The sequence below is a fragment of the Rhipicephalus sanguineus genome, chromosome 5, assembly GCF_013339695.2.
Source record: "Rhipicephalus sanguineus isolate Rsan-2018 chromosome 5, BIME_Rsan_1.4, whole genome shotgun sequence".
NCBI lineage: Eukaryota > Metazoa > Arthropoda > Arachnida > Ixodida > Ixodidae > Rhipicephalus > Rhipicephalus sanguineus.
In genome coordinates this window covers 190,638,844-190,664,474 of record NC_051180.1, presented here as the reverse complement: position 1 = coordinate 190,664,474, position 25,631 = coordinate 190,638,844, and the positions used below count along the sequence as shown (strand labels likewise).

Genomic DNA, 25,631 nt, shown 5'->3' with positions numbered 1-25,631 from the left:
ACAGCCACTGTAACTTCCTGTGTTGCGGCCGCCACTGGTGAACATGCGGGAGGCGTCCCGATGCGCGGTGCTCGGAGGCAGCTTTTGCACCTGGTGCGCCAGTTATCACGTGATCATAGAGAGCGGTAGCGAGTTTCGAGCTGGGCCGGCTGGGCGGAGCCTACGCGCCGCGACGTCGCTACAAGGGCCTAGATATATCGACGGCGCCTACCGCTGTTTACAAACATGGAGTAGGTCTATAGGAGCGCAAGGAACAAAATACGCATTTGCCTAAAATCCGATCTCTAGTTATGACCCTCGTGCTAAAAAAAGCCCTACTACCCGTGCTATCGGCGCATTCAAAGCTAGTCAAAGGGAGATTTATCAGGTACAGCTTATCCAATGTGCCTAGCTTCATAGATTAGAAGACTGTCAGATTTCGGGAAATACAGGGTCACTTGTGGTTTCCGTGGTAAGGCATGCTTGAAAAAAATGAGAAAGGAATGGTGATCAGACAAGCAGGAAGACAAAAGGAAACAGCAGGATCGCAAAACGATAGCTGCAATCCCTCATATTCGCCAAGCATCACACAATCTAAATAAAATTGGTTGGAGCAGGGGTTAAGGTGGTGTTTTTGGCACCCGTCAAACTGCCCATGCTGCGTAAAAAGACATCCGTCTCCAATCCAAGAAACATAACTATGCAAGATTGACCACCTGAGACAATTTGATGAAAGTGTTATTTCCCACTGTCTTGTGGCCATAAATATATTGGGCAGACAGGTGTTAACAGCAGGCTAAGGGAACACTACTAGAACGTTGATGAAAGCAAACAGGGCCACCTAAGCATGCATCGTCGACAATGCATATGGGCCACCGGGTCAGTGTTTGAACGTAGTGAAATCACCAATCGAGATGATTATTGGCCTCGAGGACCACCACTGCAAACGCCGGCGCCACCGTCGGCGTGGCGTGCTTGGCGGGATCACGTGGTCTCAGCGGCCGCGTCGGCTGCTTGTGGAGCGCTGCCGCGTGCTTTGAAAAGGAGTTTCAAGTACTACATGCGCTGCCGTCTGTTCAAATACGGAAGATTTTTTGCATTTTCTGCTCAATTGAAACCATTGTAATAGAGTGGCTGCCTCCGAAGGCGACGAACATGGGGCTCTACCGCTCGGTGCCGCAGTGCCGGGCTTACGCAACGGAGCCCAGTGTCAGCATGCATCGGTAACCGCGGGACAAGAAACTGCGTGAAGCATGGGTTGTAATGCTAGGAACCGGCAAGTAGCCATCGGCTACGAGTTTTGTGTGCAACAAGCACTTCCGCGACGAAGACTTTCGTTACTGCGTCGGGCCTGCGATGTTCGGTAGTACCAGACAGCGCGCACTGAGACGATGGCTCACGCGCGCTTCCCGCCGGCAAATGAGGCTTATCTGGCACAGGATGGAAAAGGCGCTACATTTTACCATGTGCGATACTATCTCAGAACCCTCCCGTGCAACCTTTCGATCGTCGGCCCCGTGCTGAGCGTCCACAAAATCGGCTGCAGATGCGCAAGTCATTGTTTAGATACGTTGATTGAAAAAATTCACACGGTCCTTTATGCATTCGGCAAAGATGACTAGAAGGCGAAAGCCATCTTCTTGTCAGTAGTTGTACTGATTCTCCCGCGCCCCCCTCTAAAAGCGTTCTGCACCTAACGCGGTATTGCACGACCTCCGTGACCGATCACGGAGGCGTTGCAAAGCGACCATGACGTGTGAATACATCATCCTGTGACGTGACGTTATGTGACGTCATAATGACGCTACATGTTTTGGTGACATGTGACGTCATTATGAAGTCATATGCATGGTCACGCCATCACGTGATAGTTATTTTTTTGCATCACTCATGTTGACGCCACCGACGGGCAATCTTCCCGTTTGATGAGGCATAGGACTTTCACCTTCATAAGCTACACGACGTTTTGCATTGCCTCCGTGATCGGTGGGCCGATCACGGAGGTAATGCAAAGGAACCATGTCGTGTGAATACATCATCATGTAACATCACGTTATGTCATGTCATGGTGATATCATAATGAAGTGACAAATTTAGGAGATCTGTGACGTCATATGGTGACGACATCACGTTACGATTATTTTTTGCGTCACTTGTCTTCACGCCGCCAACGGTCAATCTTCCCGTTTGAAGAGGCATCTAAGGCTTTCGTCTTCATAAGCTACGCGACGTTTGCTGGTGGATGTACACTGTCGTTCGCTATGAAAGGGAACAAGCGAGAGCGTGGCCTGCGCTCTGCGGCGGCTGCCTACAGCTCCATCAACCGACAGCGAAAGAAAGCACATCCGTTTTTGGCGTCATCTGCAGGCATCGCCCATCGCGCAAGCGGAGAGGGAACGTAATCTAGCAGCGCTTGTCCACCGCCCATGACTCGTTATGTTGTTTGCCAATAGATGACGCCAGAAGCGGACGTGCTTTCTTTAGCTGTCGGTTGATGGAGCTGCAGGCAGTCGCGGCTGAGCCCAGGCCACGCGCTCGCGTGTTCCCTTTCATAAAGGACGACAGTGTACATAACGAAAGAGTCAAATGCTGCGGCTGTGTGCTGCATTTATGTTGGCAATAACATTTTTTCAGTCAAGCTTGCGTTCCCCTGACGTAAACACTATGTGCTAAAAAGCCCATATTTATGCCACTCTCAAACCCACGTTGGGCCTCACCAACCCATGTATTTCCTTGGAGCCTCATTTATTTTTGTGGGAAAGATATGCCACCCTGTTGGCGTTAGATACGACACTGCTGCCAAAATTGCAGGGGTACACGCCAAATAATTACTATCCTGTTTTGTCGCTGCTGGTTGCTGCAATAACTCCTATTTTATTCGCCGCTATTTGAAGCTCATGTGGGTCCTAGTTCACAGCCGACGTTTACAGAACAAGTCCGGCGGAGTTACTGTATTTTCTTTCTTTTCCTTGGCGTTGCATGCTACTAGATGCTCCGTCTCGTAGACTGCTTCTCCTTCCACCTGCAATCTCGAAGTGGTGAAGCTTCGGTCTATGAATATGTTGATGACAGAGAGCGGCAAGTTCACTGGAATGCCAAGGGAACGATAATTAAGGAGCATTAAAAAAAGGAGTCGCATTGGCTCACGTTTTCTGTGAGCACGAAACGAAACGAATGCACTGAATAAAGAAACAGAAGCAGCGGCATTTGCCCGTTGAAAAGACCGATCAATACGCAGTGCGAGACAACTTGTCACATGACATTGAAACGCGCACAACTTTAGACCGAAAAAAAAAAAAACACTGAATCGTCGGGACGGCACATCACAAAGTTGCCATGCGCACCGAAGCCGTAGTTGTAACGAAATAGTTTTTGAACTGCTCTGACAGCGCCCGCGCAACAGTAGTTGTTTGTGTACTCACAAATTCTCTTATTTTGCGGCCTAAAGTTCACAGCGTGGTGTCAAAACGCGCTCGTAGCAAAAGCGAAACCATCAGTACGAAGATACATGCACACGCTTATACATGCAGAGGCACCGTCAGTCGTCGCGAACCCGTGCGATCGCTGGCTTGAGGCTTCTTTCTGTTATGCTCCGTTTGGTTATACAGGCAGTCTACTCTAACAAAATATTTCACATAGTTTCCACTCAGCGAGTGGATACCTTTCACGCAAGAACCCGGTTGTCTCCAACGCGGTCACCGCGTGAAGCGGGTGCTCGGTTTTCTGCAAAGAGACAGCGACTGTAAACTACCTTGCGCTTTCAGTTCGTCGAAAATGATTATTTTGACAGTAAAGAACACAGTTCCTTTCGAAAGTACTTACAGACATGTCCTGGAGGGCTTCCGCGAGGTGTTTTTGTAGAGCGCCGACAGCAAAACCTATGGGGGGCGCGCCGGCGGTATCCTACCTAGCACGCAATCGAGGCGCGTTCGATAGAGGGCGACTCTGGAACTCCTCGTCGCCAATAGAGGCTGTGGACGTTACACGTGTGGGAAACAAATGTGCGAATGTGGCATCTCTGGCACTGTCAAGCAAAGAGCTTGCATTTTCAGATCACTAGCGATCAGCAGAAGGCTGAGTTGTTTAATGAATATCGATTAATCTCGCCTTCTCTTCTTTTTCATGCTCATGGTTTGTGTAGGCACTTATACGTGGCAAACGCAGGAAATAAAGAGTTGATAGCAGCCCTAATTGTCGTATGTGTTCCTTCCTCGTTCCGTGCCATTGTGTTCGTACTGTTTTAATAGTCATGAATCATCAACTTGCACAGCAATCTTTACTATCGGTGGCGTATATGGGATGTATGATTATGTTGTGGCTTCTTATCTAGAGTGATTAAACAAACCACAGCGCTGATGTCTGATAAAGTTCGTTTTCTGCCACGGGATGCCTTTCGTTTGGTGGAAGGAAGAAAGTGTCTTTAGTCCTTTTCGCTACGGTCTGTCTTCTGCTTTTGGAGTGTCGTCAGCAAGGTCAAGACCGCCGCCACCACTACGCCATACCTCCATGGAGCGCGGCTCCAGGATTCCCACTAGCGGTACCAGGCCTGCTCGACCTTTGGTGTCGTGCGTGCCGCCATCTACTGGCTCCACTGTTGCAGAGACGCTCAAAGTGCTTTGCAGCTGGACCTTCCGGACCATCCTCCGGTTCCCTACCCTGCCTTTTTGAGGGGGGGGGGGATCACCGGCTATCTCGCGTAACCCACCTGCGTTGTTCAAAAGGGGCAGCCTGTGCACTGCATCATGAGTCACTGGCTGCCCGAGCTGCTGTTCCCGCCTGCCTCTCTTGGAGCATGAATGCGCCTTGCGTGATGCGGAAGCCGCAGTAAAGAAGTTTTGCTTCTTGTTCCCCGAGATCTCCGTCTGCTTTGCTGTGACTACGGACAGGGTGCAGCAAGCCCAATAGCCACAAGCTCGAGGCTACTCATGCATAGGATAAGTGTCCTGGCTGTCTTTGCACATTACGGCACTGTGGATGTGCTTCGATCAGATAATAGCCCACAGTTTCCTTCTGCTGAATTTGGACCATCTGTGAATAAGCGGGGCATGAAACATGTGTCTTCAAGCCCACACTACGCCCAAAGCAATGGGGATGCAGGGAGAACAGTAGATGTAGCAAGGAACATTCTTTGAAAATCCTGTGAAATAACTGAAGGCCTATCAACCCACAGGGCTACACCAGGTTGTGAAGGGTAATCACCAACTGAGAGGGCCGGAAGCTAGAGACAAGTGTGCCAGTGATGCCCAGGTTGTTAAAGACAACTTGGAAATATTGCATTATGTGCAGGCAACTTAACAAAACCCAGCGAAAAAAAATGCCAGGCCTGCGCGGAAAGCGCAGCACAGTCACAGCGAAAGCTGGAGGAGCGGCATTTCTAGAGTCCGTTGTAAACTCTGTTGGGGCTACTAATACAAGTACACTAGCAAGGTACCCACTACGCCATAAATCACAATATTTGTGAAATTGGGAAGCACCTAAATTGCCATTATTCGTCATTGTGCGCATAAGCGAGGTTCCAGCTACACATATGTAAGGCATTATGTGCACTTTGTTTACGTGACGACTGATGACGATGAAGAATTGTGGCTCAGCCCTTTGTAATGGGTTAGAAGCGTTAAACGGCTCACCAGTTACGCAATTCGCATTGTGTGACGCCCGGTCGCTATTTAACTCTCCCTTAATGCAATATAGCATACATTGACGTGAGACAGAGAAACAGAGAGAAGGGGGAAGAACTTTATTGAGACCCTGAGGAAATGGATGATCGGCTTATGGGCTTCCTTGGCAACCAATGCAAGTGAACTTGCGAGGAACCCACTACGCTATAAATCATCATAATTTCTGTGAAATGGAAATGTTTACGTGAGGACTGATGACGATGAAGAATTGTGGCTCAGCCCTTTGTAATGGGCTGGAAGCTTTAAACGGTTCAACAGTTACGTAATTCACGTTGTGTGACACCCGGTCGTTATTTCCCTCTCCCGTCATGCTGTATAACATACGTTGACGTGGGAGCGCGAGGGGGGGGGGGAGGACTTTACTGAGACCCCGAGGAAATGGACCATGCGCTTATGGGCTTCCTTGGCAACCAATAAAAGTGCACTTGCGAGGAACGCACTACGCTATAGATCAATATAATTTTTGAAAAGTAGGGTAGCAGGCACTATGCCATTTTTCGTCATTCAACGGAGAGCCGTGGTACCCGCTATAAACATGTAAGGCATTATGCGCACTTCGTTGGTGTTGTGCCTGATGAAGATGAAGAATTATTGCAGAGCCCCTTGTAGTGGGTTGGAAGCATCCAACAGCTCACTCGTTGCGCAATTCGTATTGTGTGACGCCTGGTTACAGAATTCGCGTTGTGCGACGCTTGGTGCTTATTTTACTCTTCTACCACGCTACATTGCATATGCTAATGTGGTTCCTTCCGGACATGAAGCCTGTATAGCGTCTTTTTGCAAGGCAGTTCCAAGCACCGGCATGGCTCTGAGGTACAACACTTCCCACGCAGAGGGCCCAGGTTCGAACCCCATTCGATCCTGGAAATTTTTTATTTCGTTTTTTTTTTCTTATTTCGAGCGATAGTGGTTACGGACACCGGCGGCGGCGGACAACTACGCCACCAAAAACGGCCGTTGAAATGATCTCATAACAACTTTCGCTGTAAAAGGGAGACAGAAAGCTACAACCACCACAGAGGTGCTTTGATCCAAGTTACGCAAGGGGCTCAGCAGCAAGGGAATATTCTTAGACGGGCACCTTAACTGAGCACTGTGCAGAAAGCAAACGGAAATGTGTGCTGTCCAATACAGCACCTCCATAGGGAGTGGTAGATTCGGCGAAGGTGCGTCACGTAGCTGCCTCATCATCTGAGCCTTTGAATGAACTGACGTTTGCTACACCTGAAGAAGGGGAGGTGTTGTGCAATCAAGATCATGGAGTCAGGTGGCAAGGGCCAGAGATATGTATTCTGCTTTGTCTAGTTATTCTTTACATCGGCAACAAAACAGGGCGGAACACAGTGCATGCCAGTACCGAGAAAAATGACATGAATTCTCATCAAGCACTATTGCACAGTGTGGCTCTGTGTGAGCAGTTCAGTCATTCCCTCATTACCGGAGAGCACGCACTCAAAACATAGAGGGAAGAACGCAACACTGGAGCACTTGTGTTCTTCCTTGTGTCTCCGTCTTGAGTGTGCACTCTCTGGTAATGATGAATCCATACCAACTTGCCCAGTTTTGTGCTTTGTAAAATCATTCCCATTGAGCAAGCAGCATATGGAATCTCTCAGCCTGCCAAAATGGAAACGATTCCCTTTACACGTAACTTTTATGGCGCATTTGCTAAGTATCACACTGTGTCGATCATTGTGATAACTGAAGCAAAGTATTTCAGGCATGAAATGCAAAAAAAAAAGACTGAACATGCTGAGCAAGACTACATTTTTTTTCACCAAGTAGAGTGCCTACTAGGGAGATAAAAGTTCCATAACAGTTTTACAGGAAAATAAAGTAGCCTAAGTTCATAATTAGTGCTCCCAACAAGGAATGTTCAGCTGAAAATTTCGTTCTCAGAAGTGTAAAGAATGCAAATTTTGGAAGAAACCAAATTCGTTCAATGCACAAATATATGTGTGCACTTCCTTGCCACCACTGCATTGCATTGCGTGCCATGTGGCACAGCGCCAGTGCTGTGCGGCCTTTATTGCTCCCTGCAGCATGCCAAACTGTGACTAGGTGATGAGCCCACTGCAATTTTCAAGTTGTTCATACTAGTTTAGTGCTCATTCTTTAGAAATAGGGCACTCAGTAGCAACACATTGTCACACCACAATAAATCACAGAAGTAATGCCACTGTTAAAAAATTAGGAACTATCAATAAATATTTGTCAATCCTCCTTTGGCCAGGGGGTAGCTGTGCCCCAGCTTGCCAGGCGTCCCAGCAGCTCAGTCCGCACTGTCGCCGTCACCTTGGTGGTCAGGCTGGTGGCGGCAGCTGCCACAAACACCACGTTGTAGGTGAGCACCAATGGAAAGCTGGCCAACCACTTGATGCGGCCAAAGTCACCCAACAGGTCAAAGTTTGTGATGCCTGCAAAATTAGAAAATGGCCCATAACGGGACCTTGCTGTGCAAACGCAGTAGGTGATTTTTCTAGTGGATGCAGTGCTTTTCTGAAAGGGTGGCGTACTATGAAGGAAAGAAGCATGAAAAGGGACAGGAAAGTGTCTTTTCCTTCCTTCGTGCTAGGGCAGTACGCCACCCGTTTGATACAAACCAACTAGCCTGCAACAAGGTCTTAATGCTTTTCTGACCTCAATGAGAAATTGGGAGGAGCTTAATCAACCTCAGAGTCAACAGGCTTTTGGGGTAAATAATGGGACCGACAACCGCTCAGAAGACGAATTGAGATAACCACACTAACAGAAGGATTGTCTAGTGTAGTGCCTAAAACGAACTCTTTTTTCTCATTAAGCGCGAATTTATATTTTTGTTTTTTCCCTCAATATTACTTTGGCGCCTCTGGTGGCAAAAAAGTGAACGTGCACACATACCTATCACGTGACCTTTTACTAGTGTACGCTATTAATTAGTTCCATGTCGAAGCGAAGCGCGCGAAAAACAGCGCACAGTAAAGAACACACGGGACAACCTCACTGTGTCCTGTTTTCCTCGCACTTCGCTTCGACATGAATCTATACAACTCGCCCAGTACTCTACGTTACTTCAGCTATTAATGAGCATTTAAACACAGCATACTTTTTATTATAATCTTTTCTAACGTAAATCGTGCAGATATGCATTCGTTTGAGCTGAGCAGAACAGTAGTGCCGCCATTGTTCTGCTTGACGCATGACCCGATGCTCATGAGCGGCAGCATGAACGTTGTTAGATGAGGGTCTAGCGGAACCCGCCGACGTGTTGGAAATGTACGAAGAACGCATCGCGGCCTCCGAGATTACTCCCGGCGACGCGTTGCCGGAACTAATCGCGGAGGCCACGAGCGCCTAGCTCGCGAGGTTGTAAAGAGATCTCACGTGACGACGAGAGTTTGGAAAACTTATTGTAGCTGCTTTTAATATTCCAAGATGGTCGAAAATGTCAATATGAAGGTGGTTACCCCGTTTCACCCACTGCTGTGAAAGCAGAAGCTTGAACATAATGCGAGAAGGGCTATCGGCATCGCTATTCCTTCACAGCGTTGCTGGAGGAGGAAGTGTACGTACAGTTCATGGGCTTTTCAGATCGAAAATACTCAAATAAAATAACCATGCGCTTTTGGGATTAACGGCTGCAGCTACAAACAATAGGAAGGGTGAGCTTTCAATTGCGCCTTAAAGGCACCGACAACTGCACAGAACATGAAATGAGATGACTCCACTGATGGAAAGAGTGTCCGTCGCATTGACTCAAACCAACCATTTTTTTTTTCGTGAGAGATAGATTTATATTTTTATTTCTTAAGCTGCTAAAAATACCTGTGGCGCCTCTGGCGGCAAAAACATGAACGATCCGATGAACCCAGCCACGTGACCGTTGACTGCAGTACGCGGTCGACAATTTTTTTGTTAGTATTGAAATAGTGTTCGTTTCTTTATATAAAAATGTATTACTCCATAAAAATGTACATATAGGCCTGATTTAGTAGTATGCACTAAAGTGGCGCTGCCTTCGCGTGACATAATGATCCCACGCTCGTCAGCGCGTCTTGGGCAACTTTTCAGCATGCTCATGCAACCGTGCACAGTTTCCAAGTCGCTAAGATTTTAGAGCGACATAGTTTTGCTACCTACACCTCGTCTCAGAAATGACGCGCGCTGCTACTCGGCGCGGCCGCGCATATGCGTAGTGACGTTTTCAATGACTTGGCATGGCTCGTGCATCGAGAGAGCAACGACGCCGGGACACAAGCTACCCATGACTAGAGTGACCTAGAATAGGGGGAGTGTCCAAAGCGCCGGCTCCCGCGTGGGCCTTTTGCGGTGAACCCCCGCGCCGCGCCGCTGGTGAGCCGGACCCGTGGGCTTTCCGCACTCGGGAAGCGCGCGGAAAACGAGGGGCGTCTGCTGCGCGCTGTAGTTTTTGCGCTCAGTTTCCACACAGGGCACTTCAAGTCCACTTAACTATTGCAATGCTGCGCGGAATGGATCTTATCCATCTTTAAGTGTTGTGTTAGTGCTGGGGCAACAACAAAATGCAAAAAAAATCATGTGTCAAGCGGCATCAGCGTGGCCTAGTTCCTGCGATCGAGTTCGAGAACGTTGGTGCGTGCGTAAAAACCCGCAAAACGAACAACCACAAGAAAAAAACGAAAAAAAAAACCCTCTTTCTCACGGGTAACCGGGAATAGCATAACGCATGCAAGAATCAAGAGTAATAAAAAAAGTAAATTACACGTGCAGTCAGCTGAAATACTTACGCTCAGTGACCGCTTTACACAACGAGCTTTTTACTCATGGTCGCCAGTGGTTTCCTAGCCACATGTACCCCGCTTTATTCGACAATTTGTTAGCCTACCCTAGCACTTTATTATATACAGAGCACACCGGGAAGACGTAAGAGAAACAAAAGAAACAGTAGAGACGGCCATACGACCTCAATGCTGTTGGCTTATTTTGCTTTTGAGGTAGCGTATAGCAAGGCTCACCATGCGCAAACATTTGAAAGAAAAGCAAAGCCAGGTAAACTAGCCTTATTCCACAAGCTTTTTTATAAGAGGCGTGATATGGCAAATGCTTTACAAATATCCAGATATAATGAAATGAAGTTACAAATAGCCCCATCCTTGCTGTACGAGTTAAATAGCTGCCTGAACTAAAATACGGTAAGAAATTTAAAAATATGAAAGTCTAATCTCACTTCAGAAAATTGTTCAGATACAGAGATCTCTTAGGTACCTAGTCCGAAAAAATGCAACATGCGATAACACACACACACACACACACACATATATATATATATATATATATATATATATATATATATATATATATATATATATATATATATATATAATTTCAAAGGAATATTCCTGGCTATCAGTTAAAATATAGAGGAAGTCACAGTGAAAAAGATAACATTTAACATTTATTCTGAGCTTTCGGCCGGGGACCGGCCTTTATGTTATGCTTTTCCCTGTGACTTCCTCATATATATATAGATGAGCATGAAGTGACGCATACACGATGTTGCACTGTTATCATTTCACTTACTTTGGTTTGTCCTGTTTTTATAAAAGGCAGAAGCCTTAGATGCCTCATCAAACACGAAAGTAGACCGTCGGCGTCTCGCATCGCCAACACGAGTGACGCACAAGATCATCACGTGGTGGCGTCACCATGACGTCACAGATCAACAAAATGTGACGTCGTATGATGACGCCATCACATCATATGGTCGCTTTGCATTGCCTCCGTAATCTGCGGCTGATCACGGAGGCAATGTAAAAACAGGTGACGTGCAGAAAGCTTGCAATGCCTTCGATCCTGTGGGCACTCCGAAACCACGATACATGCAGAAAGATTTCGGAGAAAGGGAGGGGGAGGATCGATGCATAGACTGGCGAAAAAGATGCATTTCGTTTCGGAGTCGTCTCAGGCGAATTGCATAAGGGACCGTGTTTTGTTTTTTCATGTATTTTTTCGCATACATTTTACCTATGCGGTCAGTTCTTCAAGATGTAGGGGTAAGTCTTACATGCTGACATCGATATTGGTGACCAGCCCGTTTTTATTAGCTGACGGAGACAAATCATCAGACCACACATCGCCAGAATTATTTCTGCCCGAAGAATGCGGGTTTGCGTGCCACACACCATATTATTATTGTCAGTCTTTACGCAAAATGGCAAGCATGTCAGGTTCGTGATGCCATGACCTATCGGCCATATTAGGCATACATTCGTGCCTCTCCATGCCAATTTTCGTGCATACCAAGCGAACGAGACGCGAGTTACTCGAGTACTTTTATACATTTGGTACAGCGGCCACGCCGATGGACATGTGGCGACCACTGCGCACAGACCTACGCAGCCTCCGTCTCGTCACTGATTAGCCCGGCGTGACACAGCTACTTGCTGCAACACGCTTCCGATAAAAGACAGCGCCACGCAGTTTCGTCGGAGGCTTACGTCATCACTGCTGGCTATATAACCCAAGCTATAAAGCTTGGTTTCATGTTTGTTTCTCTAACCTTCCGAAGCGCAGCATCGGCATGCTTGCCCTGCTGCTGCTACTACGTTAATAAACATCGTTTCGTTTTATACTGGGATCCGTCCTTCACCGACTCCGCATCCCACATCTGGTGACCCGGAAATCGAACTAACCGCACCGCCATGGCCGACTCAGAAGACCTCACCGCTCTCCGCCATCAGGTACAACAACTCCAACAGGAACTACTGACCCAGCAACAGCAGCAAGCTCGCAACGCTTCCACAAACGAGACCGTGCCCACCGGCCCCGCTGAGGACGTCAGAAGTCCTACAGAAGCCATCCCGCACGCTGCTTCCTGGCGTGTTGCTGTCAAGCTTCCGCCGTTTTGGGCGGACTCACCCGACGTCTGGTTTGCCCAGGTCGAGGCCCAGTTCTCCCTGGCGCACATCAACCAAGACCGGACCCGCTACGACTACGTCGTCGCCCACTTGGACGCACGTTACGCCAACGAGGTCCGGGATATCCTCGCAAACCCGCCAACGGCTAACGCGTACGAACACCTGAAGACCGCACTTATCCGTCGTTTATCACTCTCAGAAGAACAAAAGATACAACTGCAGTCCGCTGAGCTCGCTGAGCGCAACCCTTCGCAGCTCCTGCGCCACATGCGTGCGCTCGCGGGCAACATGCACGTACAGGATTCTTTCCTGCGATTGCTGTGGCTCCAACGACTCCCGCCGCACGCCCAGGCAATTCTGCAGGCACAGGTCGGGCAACCTCTCGACGAACTTGCGGAAATTGCTGATCGCGTCGTCGAGGCCTCCTTACCGCAGTTGTCGCCCTCCACCCAGGCTGTCGCCGCACCGCTGAACACCACGGAGCTTGCGCGCCGTATCGACGACATCGATCGACGGCTCACCTCCATTCAACAACACCTGGGTGAACGTCTTCCGATGCGACAGCGCCGCCATTCGCCAGGCCGCGACCGAAACACCACCTCATTGCCGCAACCTGACATCAACGGTCCGTGCTACTAACACCGACGCTTCGGCGACAAAGCCCGGCAATGTCGTTCACCTTGTTCCATAGGACATGCGGAAAACGACAACGGCAGCTCGTAGAGACGGCCGCAAGCTGCCAACCCGGAGGCCGTCGAATCTTCGTCACCTACCAGATCACGAAGCAGCGTTACCTGGTCGACAGCGGTTCCGACATTTGCTGCTACCCGCGATCTCACCTTCAAGGCCCTCACCCGCCGACATCTTTCGAGCTCAGCGCGGCAAACCGGTCCACAATCAAGACGTACGGCTCGCTGCGCCTGCACATCCAGCTCAAGAACTCACGCCGCGACCTTCCTTGGAACTTTGTCATCGCCGACGTCGCCGAGCCAATCATCGGCTCAGACTTCCTGGCTCACTACAACCTCCTTCCGGACTGCCGCAACGACCGGCTCATCGACGCGACAACGGGACACTCCACACAAGGCCAGCGAACGACCGCCCAACAGCCAAGCATCAAGGTCCACAGTGTCGATGATCACTCGGCGTACCATGCCATCCTCGCCGAGTTTCCCGGCTTGACGCGCCCAAGCGGACTGCCACGCAAAGTGCAGCACACCACCGTGCACTACATCCGGACCTCTCCAGGCCCCCCGGTTTTTTGCCGTGCCCGTCGCCTTGCCCCAGACCGCATGCGCATAGCCAAGGCAGAGTTCGAAGCCATGCTCCGAGAAGGCATCGCCCGTCGCTCCGACGGCCCATGGGCCTCGCCACTTCACCTTGTCCCGAAGACCGCTGGCTGGCGACCATGTGGGGACTACCGCGCCCTCAACGCACGCACCATCCCGGACAGGTACCCAGTCCACCACATACAGGACTTCGCCCATCGCATTCATGGCTGCCACGTCTTCTCCGTGCTAGAGTTGGTGAAGGCTTACACGCAGATACCCGTCAACCCGGACGACGTCACGAAAACTGCAATAATCACCCCGTTTGGCTTGTTCGAGTTTCCCTTCATGAGTTTTGGCCTTAGGAACGCTGGGCAAACCTTTCAGCGCTTCATCGACGAAGTCGTCCGTGGCCTCGACTTCTGCTTCGTCTATCTTGACGACATATTGATCTTTTCACGTGACGCCGAAGAACACCACGGGCACCTTCGTCTGTTGCTCCAACGCCTCGACGACCACAGCCTGCTCGTCAACGTCCAGAAGAGCACGCTCGGCGCTTCCACCGTCCATTTCCTCGGCCACGAAGTTTCATCAGAGGGAACTCGACCCCTGCCTGATCGCATCTCTGACTTGCAAAAGTACCCTCAACCCACCACCGCTAAAGACCTTCGCCGTTTCCTCGGCATGCTGAACTTCTATAGACGCTTCTTACCGCACGCCGCCGACTACCAGGCGCCCCTTCACGATGTCCTGGCTGGTCTACGTGGAAACCAACCCGTCACGTGGACACCGACTTGGGTGCAAGTTTTTGAGGAATGCAAGACTGCTCTCTGCACCACCACGCTCCTCTCCCATCCCGTCCCAGACGCTCCCTTGGGACTCTTCACGGACGCCTCTGGTTTCACCGTCGGCGCCACCCTGATGCAACGCGTGGACAACACCTGGCACCCCTTGGCATTCCTTTCTAGGAAACTCTCAGCTCGGAAGGTGAGCCCTTCAATGGCCAGTTCCACCGACGAAACCACGACCGCTGCCCGTACGAGTTCGCCAGCTTACTACAGAGAAGTTCTGGCGATATACGAAGCAGTGCAGTACTTTCGCCACGTTCTCGAAGCGCAGCACTGCACCATCTATACCGACCACAAACCTGTAACGTACGCCTTCTCTCAACGTCGCGATAAACTCCCGCCTGTTCAGCAGAACCAACTCTCGTTCATTGCACAGTTCACCACCGACATCCAACACATCAGCGGGAAAGACAACATGGTCGCCGACGCGCTTTCACGTGTGGCCACCATCAGCTCGGTGCAAATAACAGCAGACATCCTCGCCGAGACTCAGACCACGGACGCCGAGCTGCAGGAACTTCTCAAGGGCACGCCCTCACTTCAGCTAAAAGAAGTCCCCATTCCAGGGTCGGCAAGAACTATCTGCTGCGACATGTCGACAGGACGAAGCAGGCCCTACGTGCCCCTGTGCCATCAACGTGGTCTTTTCAACCAGCTCCACAACCTCAGCCATCCCGGCATACGTGCCTCTACACGCCTCGTGGCTGACCGCTATGTCTGGCCCTCCATGCAGCGGGATTGTCGCACGTGGGCGCGCTCCTGCATTCACTGCCAACGTGCAAAAGTCACCAGGCACGTCACGTCCCCACTCGGAACATTCGCTCAGCCCTCAGGTCGGTTCGAGCACGTCCACCTCGACATCATAGGACCATTTCCCCCGGCAGGACCCTAACGCTACTGCCTCACCGCCATCGACCGCTACACTCGATGGCCCGAGGCATGGCCTCTCGAGAGAATCACCGCGGAAGACGTCGCCTCGGCCTTCTTCTCCGGCTGGATTGCCCGTTTCGGCGATCCCCGCCGCGTAACCACCGACCAAGGGCGACAGTTTGAGTCTCACCTATTCAGGCTCCTGGGATTGACCATCGGGTTTGAACGCTTGAGGACCACGAGCTACCATCCCTGCGCCAACGGAATGATCCAGCGTTTTCACCGACAGTTCAAAGCCGCCATTATGTGCCACCCGGACTCAACCTGGCTCGAGGCCATCCCAGCTGTCATCCTCGGTCTTCGCGCCACCTTCAAGCCGGACATCCATACTACGCCAGCAGAGCTCGTCTACGGGGAACCACTCCGTCTGCCAGGTGAATTTCTCGCAGCTCTGCCATCCAGCACTACGACGTCAGACCCCACCGACTTCGTCGCCCGGCTCCGACGCACCATCGCTGCCTTACGCCCGTCCCCTGCAGCCCACCATAGCAAGCACACACCTTTTGTGTTCAAAGAGCTAGCATCGTGCACGCATGCTTTCCTTCGCGACGACACCATCCGCCGGCCTTTCCAGCCACCCTACAGCGGACCCTATCTAGTCGTCCATCGCGACGACAAGAACTTCACCTTGCGCTTGAACGGGAACGACGTCCGCGTCTCGATTGACCGACTCAAGCCCGCATACATCGCGGCGAACGAACCTGGCAGCGCCACTCTTTCAACTGGCGTCCTTCCACAGCCACCGACGTCGCAGCCCGCTCTTTTCACGACACGCTCTGGACGTCTGGTACACCTCCCAGATTTCTACAGACCCTGAGGGCTCTGCACTCCGCGGGGGGGGGGGGGGGGGGTGATGTGGCGACCACTGCGCACAGACCTACGCAGCCTCCGTCTCGTCATTGATTAGCCCGGCGTGACACAGCTACTTGCTGCAACACGCTTCCGATAAAAGACAGCGCCACGCAGTTTCGTCGGAGGCTTACGTCACCACTGCTGGCTATATAACCCAAGCTACCAAGCCTGGTTTCATGTTTGTTTCTCTAACCTTCCGAAGCGCAGAATCGGTATGCTTGCCCTGCTGCTGCTCCTACGTTAATAAACATCGTTTCGTTTTATGTTGGGATCCGTCCTTCACCGACTCCGCATCCCACAGACACATTCGGCTTCGCATGAAAATGCTTGAAACAGCAGAGCGCGGGAGGCAGCCTTGTAAAAGAACTCGAACGCCCGAAATAAAAGAAAAGATATGAAGGGTGCAATCGCGTTAGCTTGAGCTGGTCATTTACTACGTGCATATCTGCTACGTTCTCCTTGTTATCTCCAGTTTATTCTCTCCTGCAGCATGCTTACGTTCGTCATTCCACACGAAAGTTAAGCGCCTTATCTAACGATGAGGTGCGCGCAGAATGCGTTCCTCAAACAGCCGCGTAAGTGTAGACCACGGTGTTAGAATAGGTAGACCACTGCGGTGGCAAACCAGCTGAAAGGAAATATACAAAATCCCTGTTTCACAACGCACAAACGAATTCTCTGTGCGAAGATGAGTCGCTGCAGTATTATGTTGCAGTGACGCAGTATTAAATATTGCCCAAATTCCCGCAATTTTGCTAATACTAATAGCGGCCAAAATATCAGCGCGTAGCAGACGCTCGCCGCTTTGGCGCGGCTTCCACGGCGGAGAAAGTCCACGGGTCCGGCACGGCAGCGCCGCGGCAGTTCACCACAAAAGGCCCTCGCTCCTCCCATGTATTCGCGCGGCGCTTTGGACACTCCCCCTATTCTAGGTCACTCTACCTATGACACAGACGCAAGCAACCTTGGACGCATGCGCACACGACGCGGTACAAATACAGGGGAGGTGTATAATGCCACATCATCTCATTGTAACAGCTTGTTATTTTCAAAACTAGTTGAAAAGCCCTAAATAAAGGCGATTAAGCATAGTTACAGGAACTCCTGCGAAAGCAGAACAAAGATAGCTTTCACAAATCGCAAGAAGGGCTGGTGGCATCGCCATCAGTTCTCAGCGTTGCTGGAGGAAAGGTAAGTCCGTGTTTTGAGGCTTTCAGATTGAAAAATACTGCTTGTAAAATAACTACGTGCTTTTGGGATTAACTACTGCAGCTATAAACACTGCGAAGGGTGAGCCTTCTGTCACGCCGTAAAAAAATGGTTCGAGAAAAATCAGTTGTCGGTCCTTTAAAAAAACTGGGTCAGAAAACTCGGTTGTCGGTCCCTTAAATGCTAATGGTCTGCGGTCAAGGAAATAACAATTAGAGAATATGAAATCGAGGTCGGCACTATTTGCAAAATAGAAAGATTGCTGTTAAAGGGACCGATTACTGGCCAGAACGTGTAATTAAATGCTCGTGCAAATGAAAAGAATGTTTATAGTGACAGATAAAAGCAACCTTTTCACGATCTGAGGATATATATTTTAAATTGTGTTTAGAAGTCACAAAAAATGGTATTTCACCCAGCCTAGCGTAACAGCGTTGAAGTCGAAGTATGGAGTCATTCACTGTGCTGTACGCAGCCTGATGCTTTCATGCGCACCATAATTAGCACTCAGAGTTCGAGTATGTATATTATTATCCATCCCCGCTTTATTCTGTGCTGCTTACAAGATAAAAGAAGTTGCACGCTAAGAAGCGGGGCTGCCTTTGTGGCAACTAGCGAAACGTCACGCCGTCGCGTATGCACGCGGAGTGCACGCATGTGCAGAAAACCGGCGCGCACAAACACGAACCACACTCACGCTCACCTCCCACTGTTTGCAGCATGTGTTGTCTGTATACAACGGCAATTGTCTGGATACAATTTTCCATATTACCACTCCGAGATTAGACATTCTTACCGGTAAGCTTTCAGTTGCGCTAAAGAAAACAGGTAGCATAAAAATTGCTTGTCGGTCCATTTAAAGGTAATGCTTTAGGCAAAAGGTTACTTTAAACATCTTCCGTAATAAAGTACATCAAGCATAAGAACCTGTTAGACAAACATTTTATGACAGGTGCATGAGCCTCGCCAATACTGATTTCGCTGAGAAATGGTGCTTGAGATGGTGGACGAAGCCTTTCACATGCCCTAGTTGTTCTGTGAATAAGTGTCCAAACTGGTGCATCAGTTCTGAAGGCAGCCAGTCAAGGCCTGACACCTAGCAGTAACTCAAAGTGGAGCCGTTTATGGTGATTCCCAGATTTCGAATGGTGTCAAGCCCGAGCAGCGATGCGACATGAAATGGCACACTGACTCTGTTTCCCTTGGAAGATACGACAGCAAGAAAGCTGTTGCTTCACCCGTCCCGAATACAAGTTTGCGATCTCAACGGGTTGGCTAGGTATTTGTGGCAGTGCCTCAGCTAAGAGCCCGTAGGGCCTGTGCCGACCAGCCTTATCTTCCTGATAAAATTGTGGGCTTGAATATCTTTGGTTGAGGCATTGGAGCCACTGATTTGAAGGACCGTGACGGCGTTGACCTTCCCAGCTTTTCAAACGACATATTTCTCGATTTGCACACGCTTAAAAAGTGACCAATTTTTTTACAAGAGTGGCAATACTTGTTTATTGCCGGGTATCCCGTCAGGTCAGCCATATACAAGCCACACCTGCAGCGAAAAGTCTGACCTTTTTCACAGATCTTGAAGGTTGTTCACAGAACTATAAACCCTTCAAGGGTTTACGCCGTACATGCACGGCATCACCAAACAGGCACCAAAGGGTTTATGTCGTACATGTACATCATTGCCCGTATGTTTAAAACGCACGCTTTTAGAGCGCAGCTCCCCTGTACTGAGCGGCGTCGCCGTTGCCGTCGGGGGTGTAACCGCGCAAACGAGTACGTGCCACAGGAATTGGGCAATCCCCCCTACCGTGTTCAACGAAAACGAAGTGTGTGCCACAGGGATTGGGCAAGCAACGAAGACTACGTGCATTGGTCGAAGGCACTCTTTCGCCGTCGCCATGCAGAAGAAACACATCGAGAGTCTCCGAAACAAGTATCAACCCTTGCACCAGGCCCTGGAAACGACCAACAATGATTCAATGGCGCAGTTCTTGGAAAAACACGCCATCATGGACAAGGAAGAGTACATTTCGGTTCTCCAAGCTGGTACTCTTCGTCCCACCCTCATGCAGCAAACGTGGGTGAATTACTTTAACACATGGGTGGTGTTGTGTATTCAAGCAACCCTGTAGTGAAGCAACCCTCTTCAAGCAACCCTGTATCGAAGAATGCCATCTGCTGGAAGCGGATGTATATATATATACAAATGTGTTTTCAGTTGTCCTCAGTCTTGTTTGGTTTAGTGATGGCAATAAAGAAGCGTTGCCGATACCGCTCCGTGCCTACGTTGCCGCGTCGTACGACCCGCGCTACTTAACAGGTGGCCTCCCTCCTAGATTCAAACATGGATCTTCAGATAGTGCTCGACAGGTATGCATGTGCCGCTAACGTGGTGGAATATGTAAAAAAATTGGGGGACCCTTAAGCTTCGCCTTTAAGAGTTGAACGCGATAGCGAAATCTAGCCCCTAGTGCGCACTTCAACCCCGAAGTGCATACTTAAAATGTGTGTTGTTACACACACAGGCCCACACACGCACACAGACACGCGCGCGCGTGATGTATCTATACGCCTTGTGCACCGCCTATAGAGGCGCCACTGATAGCCACCTAGCGGGCGCCGCCGACAGTACGTGCGGGAAGCCGAGCAGACGACAGCGCTTTGCACAGCTTTGCTGTGAGGAGATGAATGAAGTTCGCGGCTGCTGTTTCCCCTTGGTGCGGGTGCCAGACAACTAATTCTGCACTGGCAGCTGCAGGAAAGGCGTGGGCCTCTACGAAAGTGGACTTGTGCACGATGTTTGCACGAACGAGCGCTTAACTAAGCGCACGTCACCGATTTCGAACCACGCCATGAAAGCCTGGCGCCGACGGTTCGTGCGCGACAGAGCGCGCGCATCGAAAAACCAAGTATAAAAAGGCGCCGGGAGCACGCCCACGCGCCTCTTACCCTCTCCGCAGAAGACGCCACCGACACAGCCAACGAACGCGAAAGATCGGGATATTCGAGAAAGCAAAGCCAAGCCAGCGGCGCCGTCTGATTCCGCAGACGAATCGGTGAGGGGATCTCGCCCTTTCCCTAGCTTTCGCTGTGCTACGCACAGACGAATCATACGCACCTTCTCGAACCCAGGCGCGAGCCGATACAGGCAATGCAAGCGCAGCAAGCGCGCGGGGGCAGAGTCAGTCAGTGAGGAGTTAGTCGGCGAAGAAGTTATGTCGTTCTAGTGATAGCATCGTTCGCTCGACCGCAGAAGATGTGTTGTTTGATGATCTAGTGTTGTGAGTTAAGTATCAAGAGATGGCAGTGACAAGTTTTGAAGAGGGTCGCCGAGAAGACATGTGATGACCGACTGCGGAGAACAAACGTCCGTGTGGAGTGAATCGTCATGCCGGTGAATATCAAAGGTGCGTCGCGCAGACCAGCGTAACAAGATCCAGCTATGAGGTGCAGCTCGTGGTGAACATCCGCTTTGTTTTGTTTACAAAGGTGACGTCTCAATCACTTCTTGTTCTTTCTGAAGTCAACCATTGCTGCATTTCTGTTTCTGTAAATAATAAATATAGAACTTAGCTTGTAATAGCGCGGTACATGTACCGCGCTAGTAGAAGCTAAGTTCATGGATGACCAACTCGCCCGAACTACAACACTTCTGAAATATAGAACGTTTGAGCGAAGTGCCTGCACGGCGGTCGAACCGAACCAACGCATGCTCAGGCTGATAACGTTGGTCGTCTACCAGTGTCAACATGATCGAGTGCATCCAGCGAGCATCGATATGGCAGAACGACAGCATTAGAACAAGAAGCGACGTGTTAACCCGCACAATGACGAAGCGGCTCGTCTTTGCCAACGAACAGCGGCGATCCATTGCTTCCGTCGCTCTTGCTCAGGAGGCCTTGCGGTAGTGAGTAAAACCGTGTTCCGGGCGCGTTTTTGTAGGTGTTTGAGCACTCCACTCCACAGCAATTGTTATTCGACATCCCTTGTAGTTTCGGTCACCACACATACGACGAACGTTGCATATTTCACTACGGAAACGTGAACAACGCGGAAACACACGTACAACGACGTAGGAAACCACGGCGGCCGTCTGCTTGCTTTCCTGAGAGCAATGATTGAGTTCGCCGCCTATGGCGCTTCCGTCGGCGCGCACCAGGCGTATAGTAATGGTACAGGTTTTCGATCTAAAGCAGTCCCTGTGCTAGAGTCGAGACATGTTTCTCACAATGCCTCATGACAGCACATTATCTAATGTTTGCTGTTTGCTTGCTATGTTTTCCGCTAGATGGACATAGCCGTCCATTTTTGGAGCTGTTTGCAAGTTTGTGTGTGCTTTTAGAGGCGATGGGTGCACTATCCCGGCTTTTTTCGAAGCATGGCGTCACGCAAAAAACGTAGTTTGATGGCCTCGCCAGTGCGCCTACAAATCACCGAATGGGATCATTTTCGTCGTAACACCTGCCGAACAAAATGCGTTAAGGTGACTCCTTCCACTACATGGCAGTTATGTAGTATTTTTTTCTGAAGCAGTTGCAAGTAGCATCGTGGCTTTGTGGTGGGACACCTGCTTGCCACGCAAGCGGCCCGGGTTCGATTCTCAAGGGGACCGAAGATTTTTATTGTTTATTTTATTTGCATCTTTACCGTTTTTCGGCCACGGACGATTTTTGGCTCACAAACGACGCCGTCACTGACGCCAACGCTGGAATTTCTGCGAAACGAGCTCTCTAACGCTATCGTGTTAATAAGGCCAACCGAGGTACGTGCATTCTGAACAGGGCAGTGCAAGAAATTGTCAAAGAGAAGGGCGACATGGATTACACGCAGGCACTGAGACATTTGGGTGTGAAGATGCTCAATGCGATTAAATAGTGTATGCAAGTGTACATAAATAATTGTATGCCTCAAATTGTTTGTCTCAACTTATCGCAAAATGAAAACACCTCAACAGCTGCACTCAGAATTCGCATTAGGCAGTATCGTAATCGTTGATTTTTTTCGACCATTTCTCTTGCTTTGCATGTGCTGCCACACTTGGCAAATACGTGAAACTTTTTCCTAGCGCCGATGCCCCTCCGTTTCCTCTTTAAGCTGTACTACAGCGATGCGCCGGCTAGTTTCGGTTTCGTCCTTCGGCCGGTTCCCGCTTATTGCGCCCGCAAAACTGACGGATTCCGGTTCAGAATGTTTCAAAAGGTGACGGATTTTTTACTATCTTGCAGTGGCGGATCCAGAAGGGGGGCGGTAGGGGCGATCTCCCTTCACCCTGCCTGCAATGCCTGTCGCCCATCTCCTTTATCAAGTTCCTTCAGCTACCATTACACAAAAGGGGGGAAGATTTTTGTCCCCGCCCTCTACCTCACTTCCAATCCCTACCATACCACCCCCCCCCCCAAAGTTGGCACCTGGATCCGCCCCTGCTATCTAGTTCATTGCTTTCGAATAAGTGATTACGTCTGTTTTCGTGCAGGCACTCACTGACACAAATGATGCCGCTGTGGTTGCGTTTCCTGTTTCCGAGACTCGCAAAAACCGCTTCCGTTTCGTTGGCGATAAGACGAATTATTATAGGTTTTGGACTTGCTTTTGCTTTCGGGACGCACTCCCTACTACACAATTTTCTTCAGTCGGCTGACCCGCGCAGTTTGCTTGCGCTATGGAAGTGCGCGCCGGTTTCTCGGCCGCAATAATGAGCCTAGTGGTGATTCCTCCGAATCGCCGCTCGACAGGCAAATCAAAATCTGATTCAGTAAGTGTCAGCCTGTCATATAAGGAGTTACTTACGAGTTAAGACTGAGATGTAGATGAGCGAGCGAAATCCCAGAAACATGCATGGCGAGACGATGCTGACTGGATAAAAAGTGGCTTTCCTCCCTCCGTGTGTCCACTTGACGCCACTTTGTGAACTTATTTTTGTATGTCTATGAACTACACACACATTTATTGCTAACGCATAATTTTTAACAGTCGTATAAGTTATTTTTTATAATTATCCTTGCTGTTACTCATGAAAAATCTATGTGCATGTAACAACACAAAATACTTTTTTGTCACTTTACGGTCAGCCAAAAAAATTTGAGACAATATTTTCCTGAAATAGATTTGTCTGCATAATTTAATTCAGCAATAAAAAAAATTACACAATTTTGGGACACAATTCGCGAAAAAAGATCCACCCTCAAAGGGTTAATTCCCCCGACGACAACCTCAAGGCCTACCCTGAGCTCAGTATGAGCATGCTGCAGAGTAAGTGAATAGACCTAAAATAGATGTAGGACTGTTCTATTTGTGTTGTGGAACATGGGAACTTTGACTTAACAAAATTCACAATATAAAAAAGTTAAACTGAAAGTATGACTTTCTCGTATGAGGCTTAACTGCACATGAACAATTGCTAGTAGCAGTATCACAGTGGCATGCACAACACATTTTACTATTTCTAAGAACGCAGAGATACTACCCAACAAGCCCAGAAATCTTTGTAGTATGATGTTTCAATTTAAGTCAGCCATTCAGGTGAACGAAGCATCGGACCATCCTGTGCTTTGTCCTGTGTTCATGCTGGTCAAAGTTGAGCTGTTTTGAAAAAGCATTCTCACCGAAATGTCAAAACACCTTAGGGGAGTTGAGAAGATTGACCCCGAAGACTCACCCAGCGTCCTGGCAAGGACAGGCAGTGCAGAAGAGAGCACTAGCAGGACAGCACAGTTGCCGATGATCTGCGTCACAGTGGCTGATGATGGCTTCGGTTGTAGCCGACAGAACACGGGAAGTGTGAAGAAACCCACCACAGATGCCAGCCACAGGTAGCTGGTGAAGCTCAGGAATTATCTTGGTGGCATGATTTTGACACAGGGTTACCTAAGATCACCAGCATTCAACAAGGCATTCCACCAGAAACAGCAGTTTCTGAAGCCGATATATTTCATTAAAAAATTACTGCTATAATTGGGACATGCTAATTGCATAAAACAAAAAAAAAATTTTGAGGTACAATTCCAAGGCTATTAAATGAGGAATATGAAAATCAAGCATGGAACAGGCTACTGGAGAATCCTCTTACCATGCAATATCAGAAAGACTAAACATGCAGATGTACAAAGGATTGAGGGGCCTGTTTTTGAATAACTAAACACCACCAGATAAACTCAAGAAAAGCTTAGGGGGAATTGTCTGTAGTATTTAGATGAAGTGCACCAGTTTTAACATAAAGGGAAGCGAAAAACTGAATCTCGAGAAAATCGCCTATCATGACGACATGATTATGCGAATAAGTAAGCAAATACCGCTGCGAATCACAGAACTGAGATATGTAGGCAAAAAGAATAAATATGATAAATGTGGTTAATGTACTAAACATTCACAGTGATGCTACCGAGGACTTCTGATTTGGAGCAGTTTCTGCAGCAGAAAAAGTTTCATTTTGGAGCACTTTGGAGCAGCAAAAATAATCATCTTGGAGCACTTTGGAGCAGGTAATTTTGCATCTTGGAGCACTCCGGAGCAGCTAATTTCACATCCTGGAGTACATGAAGAAACAAGTTGCATTTACATTCAAGCACCTGAATAATTACGATAAAGGCTTTTATGAAGAGCCAGAAACGTTTCGATTCATTGCAAATCTCATGGAGAAAATCATCTCGGGAGCACTCCGTATTTCACTCGATAATGCAAAAATAAGGGCTTCATGCACTTGAGCGTTCTCAAATAACCTCTTCAGCGATCTTTTTTTTGTAACTAGCAAATAAAAAGAATACTGGATAATGAAAATTCTCCGTTATGAAAGAAGACTCTAAATACGTCTATATGGTTATCAGCAAAAGTGGTAGACAAATACTGCTGCATACAACAGTGCCTCTATGCTAAAGAGTCGCACTGCCACCAATGCCTTCCCCTAATACGACTCAAAGGCGAAAGCCAGGTTCTTTTTCTTCTCGATCGATTGTATTGCTAGGCGCAACTTGACATCACTTAGCTACGCCCAGA

The 25,631-nt window shown here is 49.2% G+C and overlaps 1 protein-coding gene across 8 annotated transcripts in view; it reads right to left on the bottom strand.

Annotated features, from left to right (window-relative positions):
* Positions 1-2,851: 2,851 nt before the first annotated feature.
* Positions 2,852-25,631, bottom strand: part of LOC119394533 (protein LMBR1L) — a 583,826-nt gene continuing 561,046 nt past the window's right edge. For all 8 annotated transcript variants that reach the window (XM_037661855.2, XM_049415813.1, XM_049415812.1 and 5 more), the window contains 2 exons: positions 24,298-24,455; positions 2,852-8,074 (listed from right to left, as the gene is read on the bottom strand). In XM_037661855.2, the coding sequence (XP_037517783.1) occupies positions 7,872-8,074; positions 24,298-24,455 (361 nt within the window). In that variant the 3' untranslated portion in view covers positions 2,852-7,871. The remainder of the gene's footprint in view (positions 8,075-24,297; positions 24,456-25,631) is intronic.